The sequence below is a fragment of the Sorghum bicolor genome, chromosome 4, assembly GCF_000003195.3.
Source record: "Sorghum bicolor cultivar BTx623 chromosome 4, Sorghum_bicolor_NCBIv3, whole genome shotgun sequence".
Taxonomy (NCBI): domain Eukaryota; kingdom Viridiplantae; phylum Streptophyta; class Magnoliopsida; order Poales; family Poaceae; genus Sorghum; species Sorghum bicolor.
The window spans coordinates 56058690-56077524 of NC_012873.2; the positions used below are offsets into that span (position 1 = coordinate 56058690).

At 43.6% G+C, this 18835-nt stretch overlaps 3 protein-coding genes across 6 annotated transcripts; 2 read left to right on the forward strand and 1 right to left on the reverse strand.

The window, feature by feature from the left end:
- Positions 1845-4262, reverse strand: LOC110435075. Of its 3 annotated transcripts, none has more exons than XM_021460418.1 (3): positions 3818-4262; positions 3665-3744; positions 1845-2100 (listed from the first exon to the last, which is right to left on the reverse strand). In XM_021460418.1, exons 1-3 carry the CDS (start codon positions 3976-3978, stop codon positions 2063-2065), a joined length of 279 nt encoding a protein of 92 aa, XP_021316093.1. In that variant the 5' UTR covers positions 3979-4262; the 3' UTR covers positions 1845-2062. The 3 variants fall into 3 exon arrangements, with proteins under 3 accessions (XP_021316093.1, XP_021316092.1, XP_021316091.1); XM_021460417.1 differs by lacking the exon at positions 1845-2100 and adding an exon at positions 2146-2542 and having other exon boundaries at positions 3818-4246; XM_021460416.1 differs by lacking the exon at positions 1845-2100 and adding an exon at positions 2146-2583 and having other exon boundaries at positions 3818-4241.
- On the forward strand, positions 9167-10023 carry LOC8072445. Its single transcript, XM_002452383.2, has 3 exons — positions 9167-9242; positions 9434-9565; positions 9643-10023. Exons 2-3 carry the CDS (start codon positions 9472-9474, stop codon positions 9783-9785), a joined length of 237 nt encoding a protein of 78 aa, XP_002452428.1. The 5' UTR covers positions 9167-9242; positions 9434-9471; the 3' UTR covers positions 9786-10023.
- LOC8072446 lies at positions 13360-18468 on the forward strand. 2 transcript variants are annotated; one of them, XM_002452384.2, is made up of 6 exons: positions 13360-13575; positions 14073-14104; positions 16704-16895; positions 17258-17308; positions 17925-17989; positions 18089-18468. In XM_002452384.2, the coding sequence occupies exons 1-6, from the start codon at positions 13529-13531 to the stop codon at positions 18164-18166; spliced, it is 465 nt and encodes a 154-aa protein (XP_002452429.1). In that variant the 5' UTR covers positions 13360-13528; the 3' UTR covers positions 18167-18468. The 2 variants fall into 2 exon arrangements, with proteins under 2 accessions (XP_002452429.1, XP_021314477.1); XM_021458802.1 differs by lacking the exon at positions 16704-16895 and having other exon boundaries at positions 13373-13575.

Genomic DNA, 18835 nt, shown 5'->3' on the forward strand with positions numbered 1-18835 from the left:
CCCCCTCTAGCCATATTAGGACCTTTCAGAAGGTTAGATGCGCCATGGGCCGTCTGGATTTGCGTGGCGTATGGGCTGCTTTCGAGTTAGAGGTGAATTGCTAAATAAAATGACCCAGAAACGCAGAGAAACGTAGTTTTAACACCTTATGTATATTATACATGTATATACCTCAAATACCTATTAATTTTTTTCCAAAAATGTAGGGTATGCCCGGGAATACCCGGGCACAACCGTTGGTCCGTCTATGCTAGGAATTCAAACGGTCCAACTAAAGACCAACTAAACTTTAGTTAAGGCCTTGTTTAGTTCGCAAATTTTTTTGTTTTTGGTACTGTAGCATTTCGTTTTTATTTGACAAACATTGTCCAATCACAGAGTAACTAGGCTCAAAAGATTCATCTCACAAATTACAGGTAAACTGTGCAGTTAGTTTTTATTTTTGTCTATATTTAATGCTTCATGCATACGACCAAAGATTCGATGTGACGGGGAATCTTGAAAATTTTTACGAACTAAACGAGGCCTAAGTTAGCTACTTCAACCCACAGTTTATTATTAGTTGGAGGATCCAAACATCGAAGCTAAGGTTTAGTTGGAAGAATTCACTACTATACTATTTTTAACCGCCTCAGACGAAAGATCATAGTTAATCTATCTTATGTGGTCCACCTTGGTTAATCTATTAACGAAGGCAGTTGCTGAGCCGACGGTCCAGCCTCAATTAACTGAGGCGGGCTGCCGACCCAACCACCTCCAACTCCCGTTTTAAAATGCCTCTTTAAAATTGTAGTGATTTTTAGCCGGCTAAAATTTATCTTTGAAATTTTAGCTCAATAGAACTAAAGTGTTAATTGATCTCATAACCATAGAAGGCCCAACGGTCTTCTTAGGCTTTGACTCACGTCCTGATCAGAACACCCAACCCATCTATGGCTGCAGGCCCTGTCACCCTACGTTATAAATAGTGGTGGTGGCTGACGACTCTTAGTATGAGGTTTACCATGAGCCACCAGACCTACTAACACAATCCTAAACCTGATCTTAAGTAGGGGCGCAGCTAAGTGACGGGAAGCCGCCTCTATCGGTTTTCATCGTTGCCACTGCACCACCTCGGTAAAGACGTTCAAAATATATGTAAGTGGATTTTAGCTTTATTCATCTCGTCGTGTAGAAAATGATACAAATAAAATTTAAAATAAATATACTATTTAGAAGTTGTAACATTTGAAAATAAATAGCTTGATTTTTTCAGAATGACGTCTAGCGGCACACTTGCCAGGCTTGTCCTCGCATGTTGTATCGTTCGCCCAGTACAAAATGGATCTGGGCGTGCCGCTGCCGCACATATGTGCTGGGTGACTGGTCTCGGACTCTCGGTCACCCAATTTTTTATAATTTAGTTTTTTTTTAAAAAAACTAGGTAGTATGCCCGTGCGTTGCTACGGGATAGCTATTTTTTTTACTAAAAACACATAGATAAAATAATAATATTATGAAATTAAATACCAACTGTTAAAATAATATTTAATTCAAAAGACAAAGTTTGTGAAAGTAACCTAGTTACAGAGAGCGCAGAACCATGGTTTTGATTTAAGTTCAAACATCAAAACACCTTGTATGATCAAATATATCGCAAACAAAGTTTGTAGTTTAATTTAGCTGAGTAACCCCTTGTAAGCCAATGATTGAAATACTAAGATCAACACATATGATGTAAGCTAAGTTGTAAGCCTATTGACATAATAATTCAATCTTTAACGTGAATTTGAAATAATATTAATTGATACGGTAGGAACACAATCGTTAAGACCATCTATTCTAGCATGTTTTTGTGTAATATGTTTAAGATAAAACATCTGTGTATTCAAGATATTCATGCAAAAAATCAAAATTCTTGATTTAAATTATATCAATATATCTATCAAAAAAAAAAGAAACAAGATAAGTATCGTCTGATAGTAAACCACCTCATTTTCTCTTAAAACTTGTAAAACTCTTCAACAAATTCTCTGCTGGAAACAGGTTCTCCGAGTCTGCACTATCAATATCCACGAGCGATTCATCTAGGCTCATAATGTCCTTGTTGTCTACCACACCCTGTAATGCCAAACATAACAGTAAGCCAGAGCCATGACACAAAGATGCCCGAAACCCATCCCTTTCTGAGTAAATGCACAAATCACAAGTGCAAATACTGTGTCAATGTCATTATCACTGCCATGGACCGGCATCAATATCAACGGTGCCATTGCCAATTGATTCATTCTACTTATCAACTCCGAGTGCTGGATCAGTTATAATTGGCTAACAATCAGGTTGCCCTTTGCTCACCATGGAAGTGGCAAATTTCCTGAACAACCAAAAGCAATGCCTAGATTCAATCAAAGTTTCCAAGAAATGCCAGAGCGCAAGAACAGCTAGCAGCACACGTCCTAAACTTGTCATGGGCCAGCTACTTGGCAATGTTGTCTTCTTTTCGTCCCTTCAATTCTTCCCTGAAGAAAGAAAGGATCTTGCAACACAACAGCAAACATCTTTCCTGAAGAGAAGAAAAGAACGTGTGATGCTGGCTCTCCATGTCTACATAAATGAGGAGATTAGAATATGGAATAATACGGCCCATCATGAATATAATATACCATATATATATAGACACCACCATGCATGCATAATATGGAATGATACGGCCAATAACAGCAACTGACAGTCAAATTACTCTTTCTATGCACTTGAGACTTGACACAACATTCTGCAGCAGCTTTGCACTTCCTTCGTTCACGCCCACCGACCAGCCGGCATGTGTTGGCGTTTGTGGCCGGCAGCGGCAGTGTGGCGGCGGCGGACGACGGCGCGGTTTGCCCATCAGGTGCTCACCGGGGCTGCTGGCGTGCCTGCTGATCCTGTCAGCGTCGAGCGCGACGTACGCATTCTGCATCTACTCGCGGGCGCTCAAGTCGTCGCTCGGCTACGACCAGCGCGCCGTCGCCACGCTCGCCTTCTTCAAGGACCTGGGCAGCAACGTCGGCGTCCCGGCAGGGCTGCTCAGGGGCCGTGCTCGCCGTCGACGCCGCCATGAACCTCGCGGGCTACCTCATGGTCTACCTCTCCCCTTGCTGGCCGGGTCCCTGCTCCGCCGCCGCTCTGGCTCATGTCCGCCTACGTCTGCGCGGGCGCCAACTCGCAGGCGTTCGCCGGCACCGGCACGATGGTCACGTGCGTCCGGAACTTCCCCGACGCCCGTGGCGCCGTGCTCGGCCTGCTCAAGGGCTACGTCGGCCTTAGCAGCGCCATCCTCGCGCAGATCTACCTCGCCCTCTACGGCGGCGGCGACGCCCGCTCGCTCGTCCTCCTCATCGCCTGGCTCCACACCGCCGTCTCCGTCGTGTTCCTTGGCACCGTCCACGTCATGCCTCGGGGGGATAACGACCGGCAGCCGAAGAGGAGCACGGGCAGCCGTGGCGGAGCGGAGGCGGCGACGGTGACGGCGACGTGTTCCTCTGCTTGCTCTATATCTCCGTCGCGCTCGCCGCGTACATCCTCGTCATGATCGTCGTGCAGAGGCAGGCCAGCTTCTCGCGCGCCGCCTAAGCCACGGATTTTCGACGCAGCAGCAAACATCTAAATCATCCAAGAGGAAATCAGTCAGGCCGCTCGCACCCACCTCGGACGCCCGTGGGCTTCCACGCCATCGGACTTCTGTTCTCAACGGCCGCCCTCATCGCCATCATCCCAGATACTGACCTGCATACAACACATGGCAGCGGCTCAAAATTCGATTGCAGGCGCAAGCACATAAGCAGGATGCGGAGCTTACCGTGGTAGAAGACGCCGCGGTAGTCCTAGCGAGCGTCGTAGGCCAGGTCGGGGTTCCAGATCAGCGGGCCGCGTGGTGCCGTGACGCTTCTCGCCATCCCCGTGCATCCGCCATCCGCCCCGCACCAACGTGAGGAGCTCGGCCCTCGAAGTTGTACCCATGAGACGAAGCACCCTTGGTGGCGGATAGGCGGCGGCGCCACGCACACCGCGCGCCCCATCGTGACCTCGCCTAGGCTACAGGCAGCGCATCCCGCCGTGGAGAGGGAGGACGTCCGGCGGAGAGGGCTGGCGGCGGCTACGGGGAGTTCGAGGGGAAGTGCGGCGGGCGTGCTTGGCGGAGGCTTCGCGGATTGCGTTTGTCGACAAAAGGATTGCGGTAGCAAGAGGAATCCGGCGCTCATGGGAGTGCGATAACCGCGGTAGAGGGGGAGGGGGGCGCGACCGAGGTGTGCGGGGGTCGTAGGCGAAACCAAGGGAGGGGGCCGGGGGGGGGGGGGGGGGGGGGGGCGATAACCGCTGGAGACGATGACCTTCGGGTCTTTTTAGTTGTAGAGATTATATATTTGGCTCCATAGGAAGTTTAAATCGATTTATGGACCCAAGGGGTCGGCGTCAAGCGTCCTGGCTCCGAAGGCAGACGTCTCGGCGCCACAGATCTAGACACTGACCTCGGCGCCGTGAGCCTTGGCACCGAGCTCGGAGCCACAGATCTTGGCGCCGAGCTTTCATTTAAAGCTCACACGCCATCTTCCCTGCCCGAGTCTTCCCTGCTCGAGAGAGAGTGCTCTCATTTCTTCATTCTCGGGTTACTCTCCCCTATCCTCTCAATCTCTTAAAATATTTCATTTTGACCGTTAAAATTTGGATTTGATCTGTAGATTTTCACTAGCAAGGTAATCTCTCGCCCCACCTCATTTTTTATGTTGTGATTTGGTATATATTACATCTATTTTTTACTTAATGTTGGAAGTAATTATTAATTTATTTTTTGTATAATGGTAGGATGCCAAGGCGTGGTAAAGCTAGTAAGCCTAGGTAATCTCTAAATCACCAATTTTAGATTAAGTTATCATTATTTTCCAACAGATGAATAACCTAAGTTTAGGGTTTATAATTTTTATTTTTTGCTTATTACAACGTAAAATGTTGAAATTGTAGTTATGGACGAACGACTGGTAGTCCGTACGACCTTAAGCCTCTCCCTAGTGGTGTTCCAAGACCTATGTATTTTTGTGGTGATCCTTATAAGGTAGATATTTCTGAAGATGAGGAAACCTACAAGCAGAGATATTGGATGTGTTCCAATTTTGCATGGGAGCCTACGCCGCAACAACGCCGCAGCAAATTTATTGTGAGAAAATTATATTGTGCATTGCTTAGTTTATGTCATATGAAGCATTATTTTTTTTAACAATTTTTTTGTTGCAGAACCCTCCACCGTTGTGTGATTTTGAGCAGTGGATCGACACTGAGATCAAGGAGTCAGACAAGCGGCTTCTAGAAAACCTGAAGGAGTGGGATGCATAGCGTTGAAAACCCTAGTTTGGTTTTGGATAATTGATGAAACCCTAGTACTAACCTCTATACCAAGTGTGTGTAGACTTAATGAGGTTGGTACAAGCCAAGTGATGGAGCAATAGATGATCATGGTGATGATGGTGATGACCACAAGATGATCAAGTGCTGAACTTGAAAAAGAAGAAAGAGAAAAACAAAACCCTATGGAGATCAAGGCAAATGTATTGCTTAGGGTTTTGGTTTTGGTGATCAAGACACCATAGAGGGTGTAATCACATTTAGGATAGATAGTCGTACTATAAAGAGGGGAATTCTTTGGCTAAGCGGTTATCGAGTTCCACTAGGTGTTATTGTTCATGTGCATGCATTTAGAACCTAGTGAGCTAACTTAACTCCTTCGAAGAAAATGATTGTGAAAATGCTAACACACGTGCACATGTTGGTTTACACGTTGTGGTGTTGGCACACTTTGAGAAGGAGGTGGAGTTTGAAGAGTAGAGAGAGGATGGGTTCCTGGGATTCGGCGGTTTTCGAGAAAATGAAGTGCATATTTTCTATTGCGCCGGTGGGAAATTTGGAGAAGTCGCGGGAGTGTTTTCTCACTGAGAAACACTCACCGGACGCTAAGTGCGGAGGCACCGGACGCTGGCCTCAGAGTCCGGTGTGCTTGACCCTGCTAGGGCTGAGCACCGGACGCTCTCTGAGTGCGTCCGGTGGGTTGCGTCTGGTGTGAGGAGGTTTTGCAACCCTCTCTGCGCATGAGTCCGGTGAGCACCGGACGCGTCCGGTGTGGACTTGCAGAGCGTCCGGTGTGTTGCAGGTAGCCATTAGAGACTGACACGCGAAATCGAGGAAGGACACGTGGCCAACCCCTGAGCACCGGACGCTGGGGGTCGAGCGTCCGGTGATCACTTGGTAGCGTCCGGTGACCCCGAGTTTTGCCCATTGAAAGAGCCAATGGCTCTATTTGTTTAAGGGGCTTATAAATACGTGTTGGCCGGCTTAGGGCTCACCCTCTTGGCATTCTAACATACTTGACATCCTTGTGAGCCTAAGCAAACACCTCCCACTTGTCTCCTTCATAGATTATACATCTTTGTGAGATTGGGAGTGATTCCAAGTGCATTTGCTTGAGTGATTGCATCTAGTGACACTTGGGGATCGTTCTAGCTACGGTTTTCTTGTTACTCTTGGTGGTTGCCGCCACCTAGACGGCTTGGAGCAGCGGAGGAGGATTGGCACGAGTTGGTGATTGTTCGTGGCCATCTCCCGATGATTGTGAGAGGTTTGTGCCTACCTCGGCGGAGAGCCAAAGGCAACATTAGTGGATTGCTCGTGTCATTGAGCTACCTCACTTGTGGGTGGGTTCTTGTGGTGTCCTAGTGAGGACGAGGTTCGTGCTACACCTCTTAGCCACCGAACCACCAAGTGTTGGTCGACACAACGGGGACGTAGCGTGTCGGCAAGCACGTGAACCTCGAGAGAAAAATATTGTGTCTCCATTGTGTTTATTGATTGGATTTCTTCCGGTGATTGGACTTCATAATATTGTGATTGGTTCATCCCTCTACGTGGTGGTATAAAGATCAAACACTCTCTCTTACTTTCTTGCAAACTAGAGTAGCTTACTTCTTGTATAAAAACTTTAGGTAGCTCTCTAGTGTAAGTAGAGACTTAGTTCTTGTGTGCATAGTGATCATAGCAACTAGAATTGTTGGATAGGTGGCTTATAAACACCCCTTTAGAGCTAGAGCAAAAAGCTTAGCTTTGTTATTTACTAACCTCTTGCTCTAGTGTTTTTGTAGAATTTTTAAATAGGCTATTCACCCTCCCTCTAGCCATATTAGGACCTTTCAAGCGTGCAAAGATATTCGAGATCAGACGCAAAGAGAAGGCTCTACAGAAGGAGCACAAGGAAGAGGAAGAAACCCATGTGGGGCTAAATGTGGCTTAGTGGGGTGGATGCACATGAGGGGCCGGATTATTGGACAAGTTCCGAACAACCAAATCCAAACATTGAAACTCATTCTTCATTACAATTCTCATATATTTTTCTCAATCAGCCTCTGATGAAATTGGTACCAACCGTCTAAAAATACGGCCTGGTTTACCATAGTGCAGTACCCCATCCACTGAGATGTCATCCTGATTGCACTGAAGCTCGTTACGAGCACTTCCAACCAACTCAGAAAACAACGGCCGATCATCAAACATGAGAGCCACTCTTTGCATTCCAACAAAACTAACGTTCCAAAACTCATCTTCCTCCACACTACCGCCGTAAAAAATATTGACTACGTTGTCCATCTAGGTGGTATGCAAAACACCAAAGTTATTACGGGTATAATACACTAAGATATAATTTACTAAAGCATAACTATCTAATTAAACAACTATGATGTCTAATATAGCAACATTTATAAGTTGACGGGCCGAATAATTGGGCTTGTCTACCTAGCTAAATAACCTACAAACATAACTAAATAATAACATAACTAAATAACCATCTAAATTTGCTAACTACCTATATAAACTACATTTGCTAACTACATTGCCTATCTAATTAACTACTAATCCAAGATAATGGTAGAATTAAATAACTAGAACTAAATCAGCTATACAACTAAACTAGCAAAACATATTACATATATTATCTGGATCTAAAATAAGTAAACTATTAAAGAAAAATTACCTGAGCACGTGGCCGAGCACGCAGCCGAGCAGAGGTAGCCGACCGCGGAGAGGTGGCCGAGCGCAGAGGTGGTCGGGGAGCGGCGCCGGGGTGCCCGCCAACCCGCAGCCGGCTCCGAGCAGAGGCACGGCGCGTGCGGGCACGCGGGCTCGTGCTTGGCCGCGTCGTGGAGCAGGCCCGCGCGTGGGCAAGGGCGCCCACCGGCCGGTGGACGAAGTCGCGGCCGCTGGTGGAGAAGGTCGCGGCCGCCGGTGGAGGAAGTAGCGGCCGCCGGTGGAGCAAGCCGCGTCCGCGCGGTCTCGGAGGCGCCTGGAGACAGAGAGGAGAAGCCGCCGGTGGAGGAAGTCGCGTCCGCGCCGGTTTTAGGTGAAGCTCGGCGTCCAGATCTGTGGCGCCGAGCTCGGCGCCAAGATCTATGGCGCCGAGGTCAGCGCCCGGATCTGTGGCGTCGAGACGTCTGCCCTCGGAGCCAGGACTCTTGGCGCCGACCCCCTGGGTCCATAAATCAATTTAAATTTCCTAGGAGGCCAAATGTATAATTTTTTCAAAAAAAAAACTAAATTATAAAAAATTGGGTCTGGGTCACGCCTGGTCCGGGTGCGTATAACTGCGTACACCTCGATCCGTGCACAGTGCACGTGCACTCGTCGTCCGATCCATAGTCGTAAGCCATAACCATTATGGAGAGAGAGTCAAAGGGCGGATCATAGCCGAGCAGGAACCGGCAGAGGTAGCTAAGCGCATGATTTTCACCGAGCTGAGGAGCCGCGTGTAACGTACGAACAACTGTGCGCCGTAACAAAACTACAAAAGAGTGGTCGACCGAGGATGATTGACAACTAATAAGCAATCGATGGACGCTGGTAAATACTTTGTTTATCCTCGATACAGCGGGCGCCCCCCGGTTTCGTTCATAAGACAGTTCAAAAGCAACATTGTCGACAGATTGCCATCAATTGCATATTCATACCAGGTAGTATATACTGTGCTATTATACTGAGGCGATCCAGCAAATCGCTTTCAATCAGAACCAAAATGTCAAAAATTCAGAACCAAAATATGATAACGGCAACTTGTCTTGCTAGCTAGCTATAAAAGACGTCTGCCCGTCAGAAGCTGGAAGCAAGGTTGCAGACCTACTACATCTACTTGCTCTACAGCTATTGCTACCAAGGCAAAGCATCTCTGCACTCCGCACTTGGTTGCCCACACGGTGAATTCTCAACTGCTTAATTAGTTATTAATTACCGGTCATTTTGATTCAACCTTTTTGTGTGTGCACCATATGCAAGTTACCATGCACAGTACCTACTTCTAATTTTGTTTTTCGCAATACTGTCATTAGTTTTCTGATACTTTTCTCGTGTCATGAAAATTGAAAACGCGATGCATTTAATTTGGCAGCTCGTCAGCACCTTATTACTAGTAGCATTCAATCATTCATGGCCACCAAGTACATCGTCGGGTCGGTGGCGGCGTCTTTCGCCTTCGCCTACGTCTGCGGCGTCTACGTCGCCGACAGGAAGGTGCTCGGAGGTGAGGTGCCATTGCCATCAATCTCTTTCCCATCAGTGGATCTCCAGACCTCACTGCTGCGTTTGCGTTGTCTGCAGGCACGACACCACGGACGGTGGCGACGAACGAGTGGTGGCAGGAGACGGACAGGAAGTTCCAGGCGTGGCCTCGCACCGCCGGACCGCCCGTCGCCATGAACCCCATCAGGCGCCACAACTTCATCGTCAAGTCGTCTGAATGAACTGCGCGCGTGCTACCTGTCGATCTGCATCTCGTCTTGCTCCGATTCAAAACAGAATGTATTTTATGACCACGCAGGTTTTGTGTTTTTAGGTACTCACACTACACGCAGTTGTGTGACGATGCTAGCCAATATCCATGCGATACGGATTCTGTTCCGAATATTGAACGTGTTCGCTGAAAAGTTATGGTTGAAAATATTTTTCATTAATTTACTATAAGAGAAAAACACTGTTAGCTAACTAAAAAAGTATAATTTATAAGACAAGTGAATTCCATAAAAACTCAATACGGCTTTGCTCATTCAGTCATTCGCCTGTGTGCTATTTTGAGAAAGAGGTCAGAATGTCGAAAGGGGCGATTCAATTCTGTCAATAGGAGGGATCCATCGAATTCCTTAGCTTTGTTTGGTACGGAGTCAAATGGATTGGATCACTTTGTTTTGTTATTGAGTTGTTATTATTGTTTTGTAAGCTAATATCTACCTATTATTCAACATAAAACATATCAGATACCACCGAATAGTAGTATCTATACATTTCTTTTCAACTTTGGAATATGGACATTCTCATAACATCGTCCATGGAATGAGGAATATGGCTATGTTTCACGTTTCTAGCTGCTAAGCCCAAGACCCTTCTCTAAAATCGTACCACAGTGGACGACAAAATCGTGGCATAAGCTGATCTACATCTACCAGCCTCTTAATTCCTCTGCACTACTATAGAGAATACATTCGACTTGTCTAAAGGATCTTCACTAACTTTTGATTGAGATGCATGTAGATCTACTCAGAACTCAACTTTATCTGATTTAAACTTAGAGGGCCATTTCCAACTATGTTGAATTGTTGATTCTTGCAAGTTTACCTTTAAATTGGTGGGAACTGTTGGATCGTAATTAGAGCCTAGTTGGATCTATTAGCACTAAAAATTAACAACTAAAATTAGTACTAGTGGATCTAAACAGATCTCCTAATAAGCCTGCTAATTATTAGCAGGAGGGTCTCGCAAAGCTAACTATTATTTCCGGGTTTGTTTGTCTGTCTAAAAAGTCATAGCTGAAAGTATTGTTCGTTGATTTATTGTGAGAGAAAAATATTGTGGGATGGCAAAAAATGTACGACTTAAAAAACAAGCGAACAACTTTACATATCTCTACAACTAAAAATTATGGAGATGACTCATCTACCACATCCATAGTGAAGCCACAACTCTCCTTTTACTGTGTCATGATAGACTATCCCATCAACTGAGGCCCCACTCACCCATGCATACAAAATTATTTTAGCGAATTAAAAAAGTCATAACTCTTGAACCGAAGATATAAATTAAATTTTGATTGCACCATTAAATTTCTTATAACAAATCCTTTAAAACAAGAACACACATGGATATATTTAGATAAAATTTTATTAATAAATATTTATCAATATAACTAAAAATTATGGAGAGGACATGTCCACAACTTCCATCCCTCTGGTGGTCTTTTTTACTGCGATGACACGCTATCCCATGAACCTAGACCCCAATCACCTATGCATACAAAATTATTTTAGCAAAACAAAAAAGTCATAACTCATAAACCAAAGATATAAATTAAATTCTGATTGCACCATTAAATTTCTTATAACAAATCCTTCAAAACAAGATCACATATGGATATATTTAGATAAAATTTTATTAATGAATACTTATCTTATAAAGATAAAATATTTTCTTTTATTAAGTAGAGACAATATTCTAGGTTCAACAGACAATGTTCTGTCTTTGTAAAAAAATATTATTAATTTAAAAGAATAGTATTTTGATTTTAGGTTTATGAAACTGATATTACAATATACATAAAAATACATAAATACATGACATAGATAAAAATAATAATAAAATCTAGAGTAAAAGCATAAGAAAAAAAATAAAAACACAAAATAGAGAAAAAATTCAAATAATGTCAAATGGTTACTTTTCAAATATCGTAAATATATTTATAGAACATTAACATCACTAAATACTTCATAAAACATCATTAAATATATTATAGAACATCACATCTATTATAGATTACATGTATACTAAGTGAACATCATAAAAAACATCATAGAACATCACATGTATACTACGTAAACATGACATAACACAACACAAAACACTAAATATATACTACATAAACATCGCATATATATAGAAAATAAAAATAAAAAAATAAAATTACTAAGAAGAAAAATATAAAAACAAACATGATTAACAAATGATAAAAAGTGCATAGAGCAAATAAAATAAATGGATAATTTAAATAAGGATAAAAAGAAGATTAAAAGAAATTAAAATATAAAATAAGAATGAAGAAACATAGAAAACCTGAAAAGAAAAAAGAAAAACAAATAGAAGTAAGGAAGAACAATAAAACTAAAACCAAAAGAAAAAGAAAATAAAAAGTAAAATTAAAACAAGAAAAGAATAAGGAAAGGACAGAAAATAAAATAAAATCGAAAAATAAAAACTGAAAAGAAATGAAAAAGGAAGAATATATATAGAAAAAATAAAATAACAATAAAAAAAATATAGAGTATATGAATTTTAAAACCCATAACAACGCACGGATATTAACCTAGTAAATGCTAATAGTTTATATGTACCTTCAACTCACTGTCCAATCACTCACCTATTAGAAGCTATTAGCAGGTGGATCCAATCGCCCCTTACTAAAAATTTCCTAGCTAAAAAACATCAACTATATTAGCTAAGGCCATGTTTACATCCCTAAAGTAATAGCTATCTGCTAATACTAATCTCTTTTGGATTCAAATAGGTATAACTAATAAAATAACTAATTGTTAGCTGGAATAATAACTATATCACTAGTTAGACCAAATCAGATAATACTCCCTCTATTCTCTTTTATTTGGCATAAGACTGACTCCAACGGCGGACGCATAACGTGACCCAAACTCAAAATGCGCTGCACATAGTGTTTTTATCAGTCAAAACGTGCTCCAACGGAGGAGGCAAATCTGCAACCCATTTTGCGTCTAGGCTGAGGTAGAACCTAAAAATGCGTCTTCGCTCGGTCCTTTTGCGTCTCCACGCAGAGACGTCGGGCCCACCACGTCCGGCGAGGTGGACGACGCTCGGCTGCTCATTTGCGTCCCTTGTTGGAGAAGTGCTGTTTTGGATCCGTGACCCTTTAACTGTGGGCGACCTATAACATGAAATGCCTCTTCTTTTTGGATCGGAACTGTTGGAGACTAAGAGAAGAGTTTTCAAATACCAAGACACTCCTAACATTGTGCCGTCCTCTAGCTAATAGTTAGCTTAACACTGTATTAAGGCCCTGTTTGGTATAGCTCATGAGCTGTTGTAAGTTTTTTTTTGCCAAACACTTGTTTCCAAAATAGCTTTATGGGTGATGCTGTTTTTTTCTCTCACAAAAATATGAGTGAGATAAAACTGAAAAAAGTAGCTTATTGTAGTTCTCTCTCTTATTTTTTTCCCATCCGTGCAAAAAGTAGTTGGTGAAGTTAATTTTACTAAATATTTTTTTCAAAATAGCTTAGCTTCATTTAGTGCTAATGGATCAAGTACGCCCTACACGCTGTACGACACTGAAGACGAAAGAAAGTCACTGGGATCTGCTTCCGAAGAACTACTCTCCGGCGTTCACACTTGTTTGCTGTTTTTCCTCCTCCCGTTCGCTTGGCTTGAGCGACGGCTAGGGCGACCGCCGCCGCCCTACGCCCAGCTGCCCATGTCTTCTTCGGGCCCTTTGCCGGCGGCGGGAACCCACCACACCAGGTATGCCGCGGCCCGCCCCTTCTCTTCCCTTCCTGCTGTGCATATTTGAGCACCTGAACCCTAACATGAGCTATTTGGCTATTTGTATTCGGATCTGATCCAATAACAAGTGTGTACATGTATTATGCCTACTATCTTCGAATTTTGTTTTAGCACCCATGTCAATTGGGTCCATGTGATCTCTCGTAGTCACAGTTAGAAATGTGGAGTTCAGTGTGAACAGTAAATCGATTCTCTGTAGCATTCTTGTGCGTTTGCTGGTCGCTCTGTTGATCTCATCAGTTGATAAGCCGCTTCTTTTCGGAGGATTTCTGATCTAATACTGCAATTTCTGTATTGCTTCTCACCATTTAGAGTTGTTTGAATGTTAAACCATTAATTAATGCCTCCCTTGTCTTGTTGTATAGGTTGACATTTTGTTAGCTTTGTATCTTGCTACATGTATCTGCTTATGATCATTTGCTTATATCTTTCTTTATATTCTCAATATTGTTCAGGAATCGTGCAAACAATCGGCGCAAGTCTGGAGGTACATCTCTTGCAATGAATTAGATACGTTTGGATAGGCTTTTTAGGCACTTGATATGTTTTCCTTCAGCTTGTTTGTGGAGTTCATATAAAGCATAATGTCCCACTGATTTTGTAGTTGATATGGTCTCATTCATTTACTGGATTTTATTATGCATTTCTTTAGAGGCAACAAAATGTATTTCATTATGCTTTTAGTTACATGCTATTTTTTTTCCTTTGTGGTTTGTTGGGTTGACGCGTAAGGGGTCCTACTGTTCACCAATTTGGTCAAGATGATCTGATCCAGTATCTGGGTGTTCTGATGTCAAATACTGTTTTTCTAAATTAGTCTGTGAATATGTTTAGAAATCTCCTTAGTTCAATCATTGTGGTTGCTCTAATGGACAGACGATTAGTTTCAGCTTCCAAATTCGTAGGAACAGAAGGATCCTTTAATAACAAACTAACATTCTGTTATGGACGAGGTGTATTTGGGAGATAACTAGGCCTTATGCTTTGCCAAGAGCTTTGGGATAACTAGGCCTTATGCTTTGCCAAGAGCTTGAGAGATTGAGGGAGACTAGAATTGTTTCTTCATAATTCATTGCTTGCTTTCCATTGTGCCCCATGGGCTGAATATAAAAGGTACATAGGACTAACACCTCTTATGCCTAGACAATATGGTACTATTCCTATAGACAAATAACTAAGAGAGACACTAATTAACACTAATGGGCTTAAGGCCCAACTAGGACACTTGCGCCCTACGGCGCCCCTCTTTATGCCCATGACATCTCCCCCGCCCTTGGAGACCCAGCTCGTCCTCGAGCTGGAGAGCTGACGCGAAATAGGGTTAAGCCTTTTACATCTCGGCTTTCCCTTTTTATTGAATACTAAAATACAAAGATATCCACCTGGATCCCATGGGAAGAGCGCCTCTGCTGGCTTCATGTAGGCTGAAGGGTGGAGTGTGAAGCAGCTGGCTCTTATGCTGAAAGTGTCTAGCACCACGGCAGGCACAAGGATGAATGAGATAGCCTTTGATGCCTGATGCTGGATGCTGATGCGAGGTCGCTGCACTGAAAACGCCCATACTTGGACCTCCACTGCAATTGGAGCCGCAGGCCGTATCGGCGAGTCCGAGTGGATGAACACGTACGACAACGTCGAGCTGAGGAGCATGCGTATCTGCCGCACCATGCGACGGACAAGCATTCCTCGCACTGCTGCCTGGAGGCGCACCGTTGCTTGCTCCTTCGATGCTTTTGTGGCACGAAGAGCCTGCGCTCGGCGACGTGCCAGGAGTCCCTGTGCTGCTGCCTGGAGGCGTACAACTGCCCGGCGTTCACGATCCTCCTTCTCGAGACGCACCCGGAGGCGATCCAGCTGTGCGGTCATCTCCGCAAGGCTACACAGGCAGTTGTCGATACCAAGGGACAGCCGGTGGAGCGGATTGGGGCGCGGAGTTGGTTTGAAGCGCCGCTGCAGGAGCTCGGTGAAGCGACGCCATGTCGGGGTGCCCTCCTCCTGGACTTGGAGGAACCACGTACAAGCGCCATCGTCCAGATGACAGGAAGCCATCCATACCTTTTCTTCCTCCATGATGCGCTCTCGACGAAAGTATGTGTCGCAGCTGTTGATGAAGATGAGGGGGTCGGAATTACCGTCGTAACGTGGAAAACCCAGCTTCTGGAACCGCGGCGGACGATTGTTGTGGTGTTTCCCGGCAGCCGAGCTGTTGCTGGACGCCGAGCACTCAGCGGACAGGGCCTTGATGGCGGCGGCGTTGGCCCTCATGGCGGCTGTGATGGTCGCCAGGGAAGCTTCGAGGTCGTTGGTGCAGGGGGAGGCGGACGGCGGCCTGGTGGTTGTGGTGGCGGCTGCCGGTGTTGGAGTTGTGGCGGCGGCGGCGGCGGATGGTGGTGGGGATCGGGATCTGAATCGATGTTTTTTTTGGATGGAGAGGATCGCTGGACTCTAGATACCATATGTTATGGACGAGGTGTATTTGGGAGATAACTAGGCCTTATGCTTTTCCAAGAGCTTTGGGATAACTAAGCCTTATGCTTTGCCAAGAGCTTGAGAGATTGAGGGAGACTAGAATTGTTTCTTCATAATTCATTGCTTGCTTTCCATTGTGCCCCATGGGCTGAATATAAAAGGTACATAGGACTAACACCTCTTATGCCTAGACAATATGGTACTATTCCTATAGACAAATAACTAAGAGAGACACTAATTAACACTAATGGGCTTAAGGCCCAACTAGGACACTTGCGCCCTACGGCACCCCTCTTTATGCCCATGACACATTCTTGTGTGAACCCACACACAACAAAAAAAAGTTACTCAATACATTTAATTACAACTGTAAAAAAAATATATGTAAAACTGAAGACACTCGCAACCACAATATCTATAATTAACCATTTTAAGAGGAAAAGTTGTTATTTGTGCTGTACTTGAATGATCATCACTGGTGGCTTTTTAGAATTTTCTGTTTACTGTATTTTTTAATGGTTACCACGTCCCATAATATGCCACTGCTATATATTAAGTTGTTAGGCATTCCTGTTCATCTTGCTTATGACACTTGTAATTGTTATTCCACCAAACAGATAGGGCCGATAGGGCTAATTACTCCTACAACAATGATGGGGAGAAGAGTCATGTTCCTTCATTAAAGAACCTTCCTCCAATTGTTCATCATGAAACATTCTTCAGCAATGTTCAGAATGACTACAATCAAACAGGATTAGTGCCTTTGGAGGGATGTTCTGCCAGTGAGGCCTCACAGCTTCTCAGTGACCGTATGTATCTCTGCAAAACTGCACACTCTTATTTTAAAATGTATGTGCCAGAAGTTCTAACTTTTTGAACACTCAGAGGTGTTGCATGGTACTACTGTGTAGTACTCTTACATTGTAATAGGGTTGGAGAGTCACTTCTGTGATAACCTTAGGGGGTTGCCTTCCCAGTGTCCACATACTCAAATTTGCGATATGCAAGGCAACTTATGGAACACCTGTAACCTTTCATTTCATTCGTGGTTTTCTGGTTGTGTGTTCTACATTTTAGAATATCAAGTTGAGTGCTCATTTAGTCCATTACTATTTCTTTCATTAACTTAGTTATTGTTCACTTATAATAAGCCTTTATTCTGACAATGTAGGTTGGACTGCTGCAATGAACTTGTACAATGACCAAACAATTGACCCATCCGGTGAGTCCACATAGTACTCTAAAGTCTAAACTCTACATTTCTCCATAGTTACTGATAAAACAAATATTCCAGTCTTTAATGGAGAAGTGAGAACCACTCTGGCAGTGAGGAGAAAAACTGGACCTTACTAGTTACTTTCTTGTATGGTATTACATGCATGACAACTTGAAAGCTGACATTATATTCTTGTGCTTTGCTCCATCTATTGCAGCAGCTCTTAAGAATTGAGAATGTCATACACTCATACTGGGTAGAGGGTTATGTGCATATACTCTGCTGCAACTTATGAACTAATATGTTCATAGTATTGGGTAGAGAACTAGAGATGCTGCAGTGTTATATATAATATCATGCTCTGCAACATTAAATAACAGTAGACAAACAAAGTTGGGAATGGGTTTTCTTAGGGCATGCTACTTGCAAAGGTGTCTCTTGATCAAATGGGAATTTCAATAGCATGTTATAAATATTATATTCTGGTGAACTTATTGTATCACCTGACACCTCAGATAGATATCTCTCAGTGGTGCCAGTGTGAAACATGAAAAAAGGGAAGCATGTAATGTATTCTGGATGTTTGCTATCTTGATATGCTGTTATCTTGATGTTTTCCCAGAGAAACCAGTAATGTATTCTGGATCTAGCAGCTCATCATGGGGTCACCTGAAGCTTCCTCATCAGGTATGACTTGGAGTAAAATTGTTGCTGTGATTTCCTCCTACGTCTCGTTTTGCTAATTGCTGTATCCTAATTGCTTTCTGAGTCTTACTGGGATTATAGATGAACTTCCTTGAAGAGTTGCGCCGTGCACTGGACGCTCATACCGAAGTTGCATCGCCTGTCGACACCTGGAACTAATTGAAGTCAGCATCTGCATCATTATGGGTTATTACTAATTTATGGAAGGCAGGCTATTCGCCAGGTCTATGTATGTTATTTCATTACACGGATGATGCGCCAAAAGGCTTTTGTCTGACCTGCAACTGCTCGGGTTTCATCTGGAATCAGCATTTGTACAATTGTACCATTGTTACCCCTGGCCTTATTAGCTGCAAAGCAGCTTGTTGTATCAGTTAATGACGTGGCGTATACTCAGGCCCTTGAAAGTTTGAAACAGCTTGGCGGTTGTATGCTAGTTCGAGAATTCGGTGATTATCATATGCCCATTTTCTCGACTTGGGAGTGCTAGAAGGCCTTGTTTAGTTCCAAAATTTTTTGGGAAATCGATACTGTAGCACTTTCGTTTGTATTTGACAAATATTGTTCAATCATAGACTAACTAGGCTTAAAAGATTCGTCTCGTCAATTTCGACCAAACTGTGCAATTAGTTTTTATTTTCGTCTATATTTAATTCTCCATGTATGTGTCTAAAGATTCGATGTGACGGGGAATTTGAAAAATTTTGCAAATTTTTTTGGAACTAAACAAGGCCAACCTCAGCTTTAACTTTAATGGTACTTTTGTCCGGCTAAATCACTCGAGGCAGTAGTGGGAAGTATCAAGTATCAGATGTTCCGATGGGATAA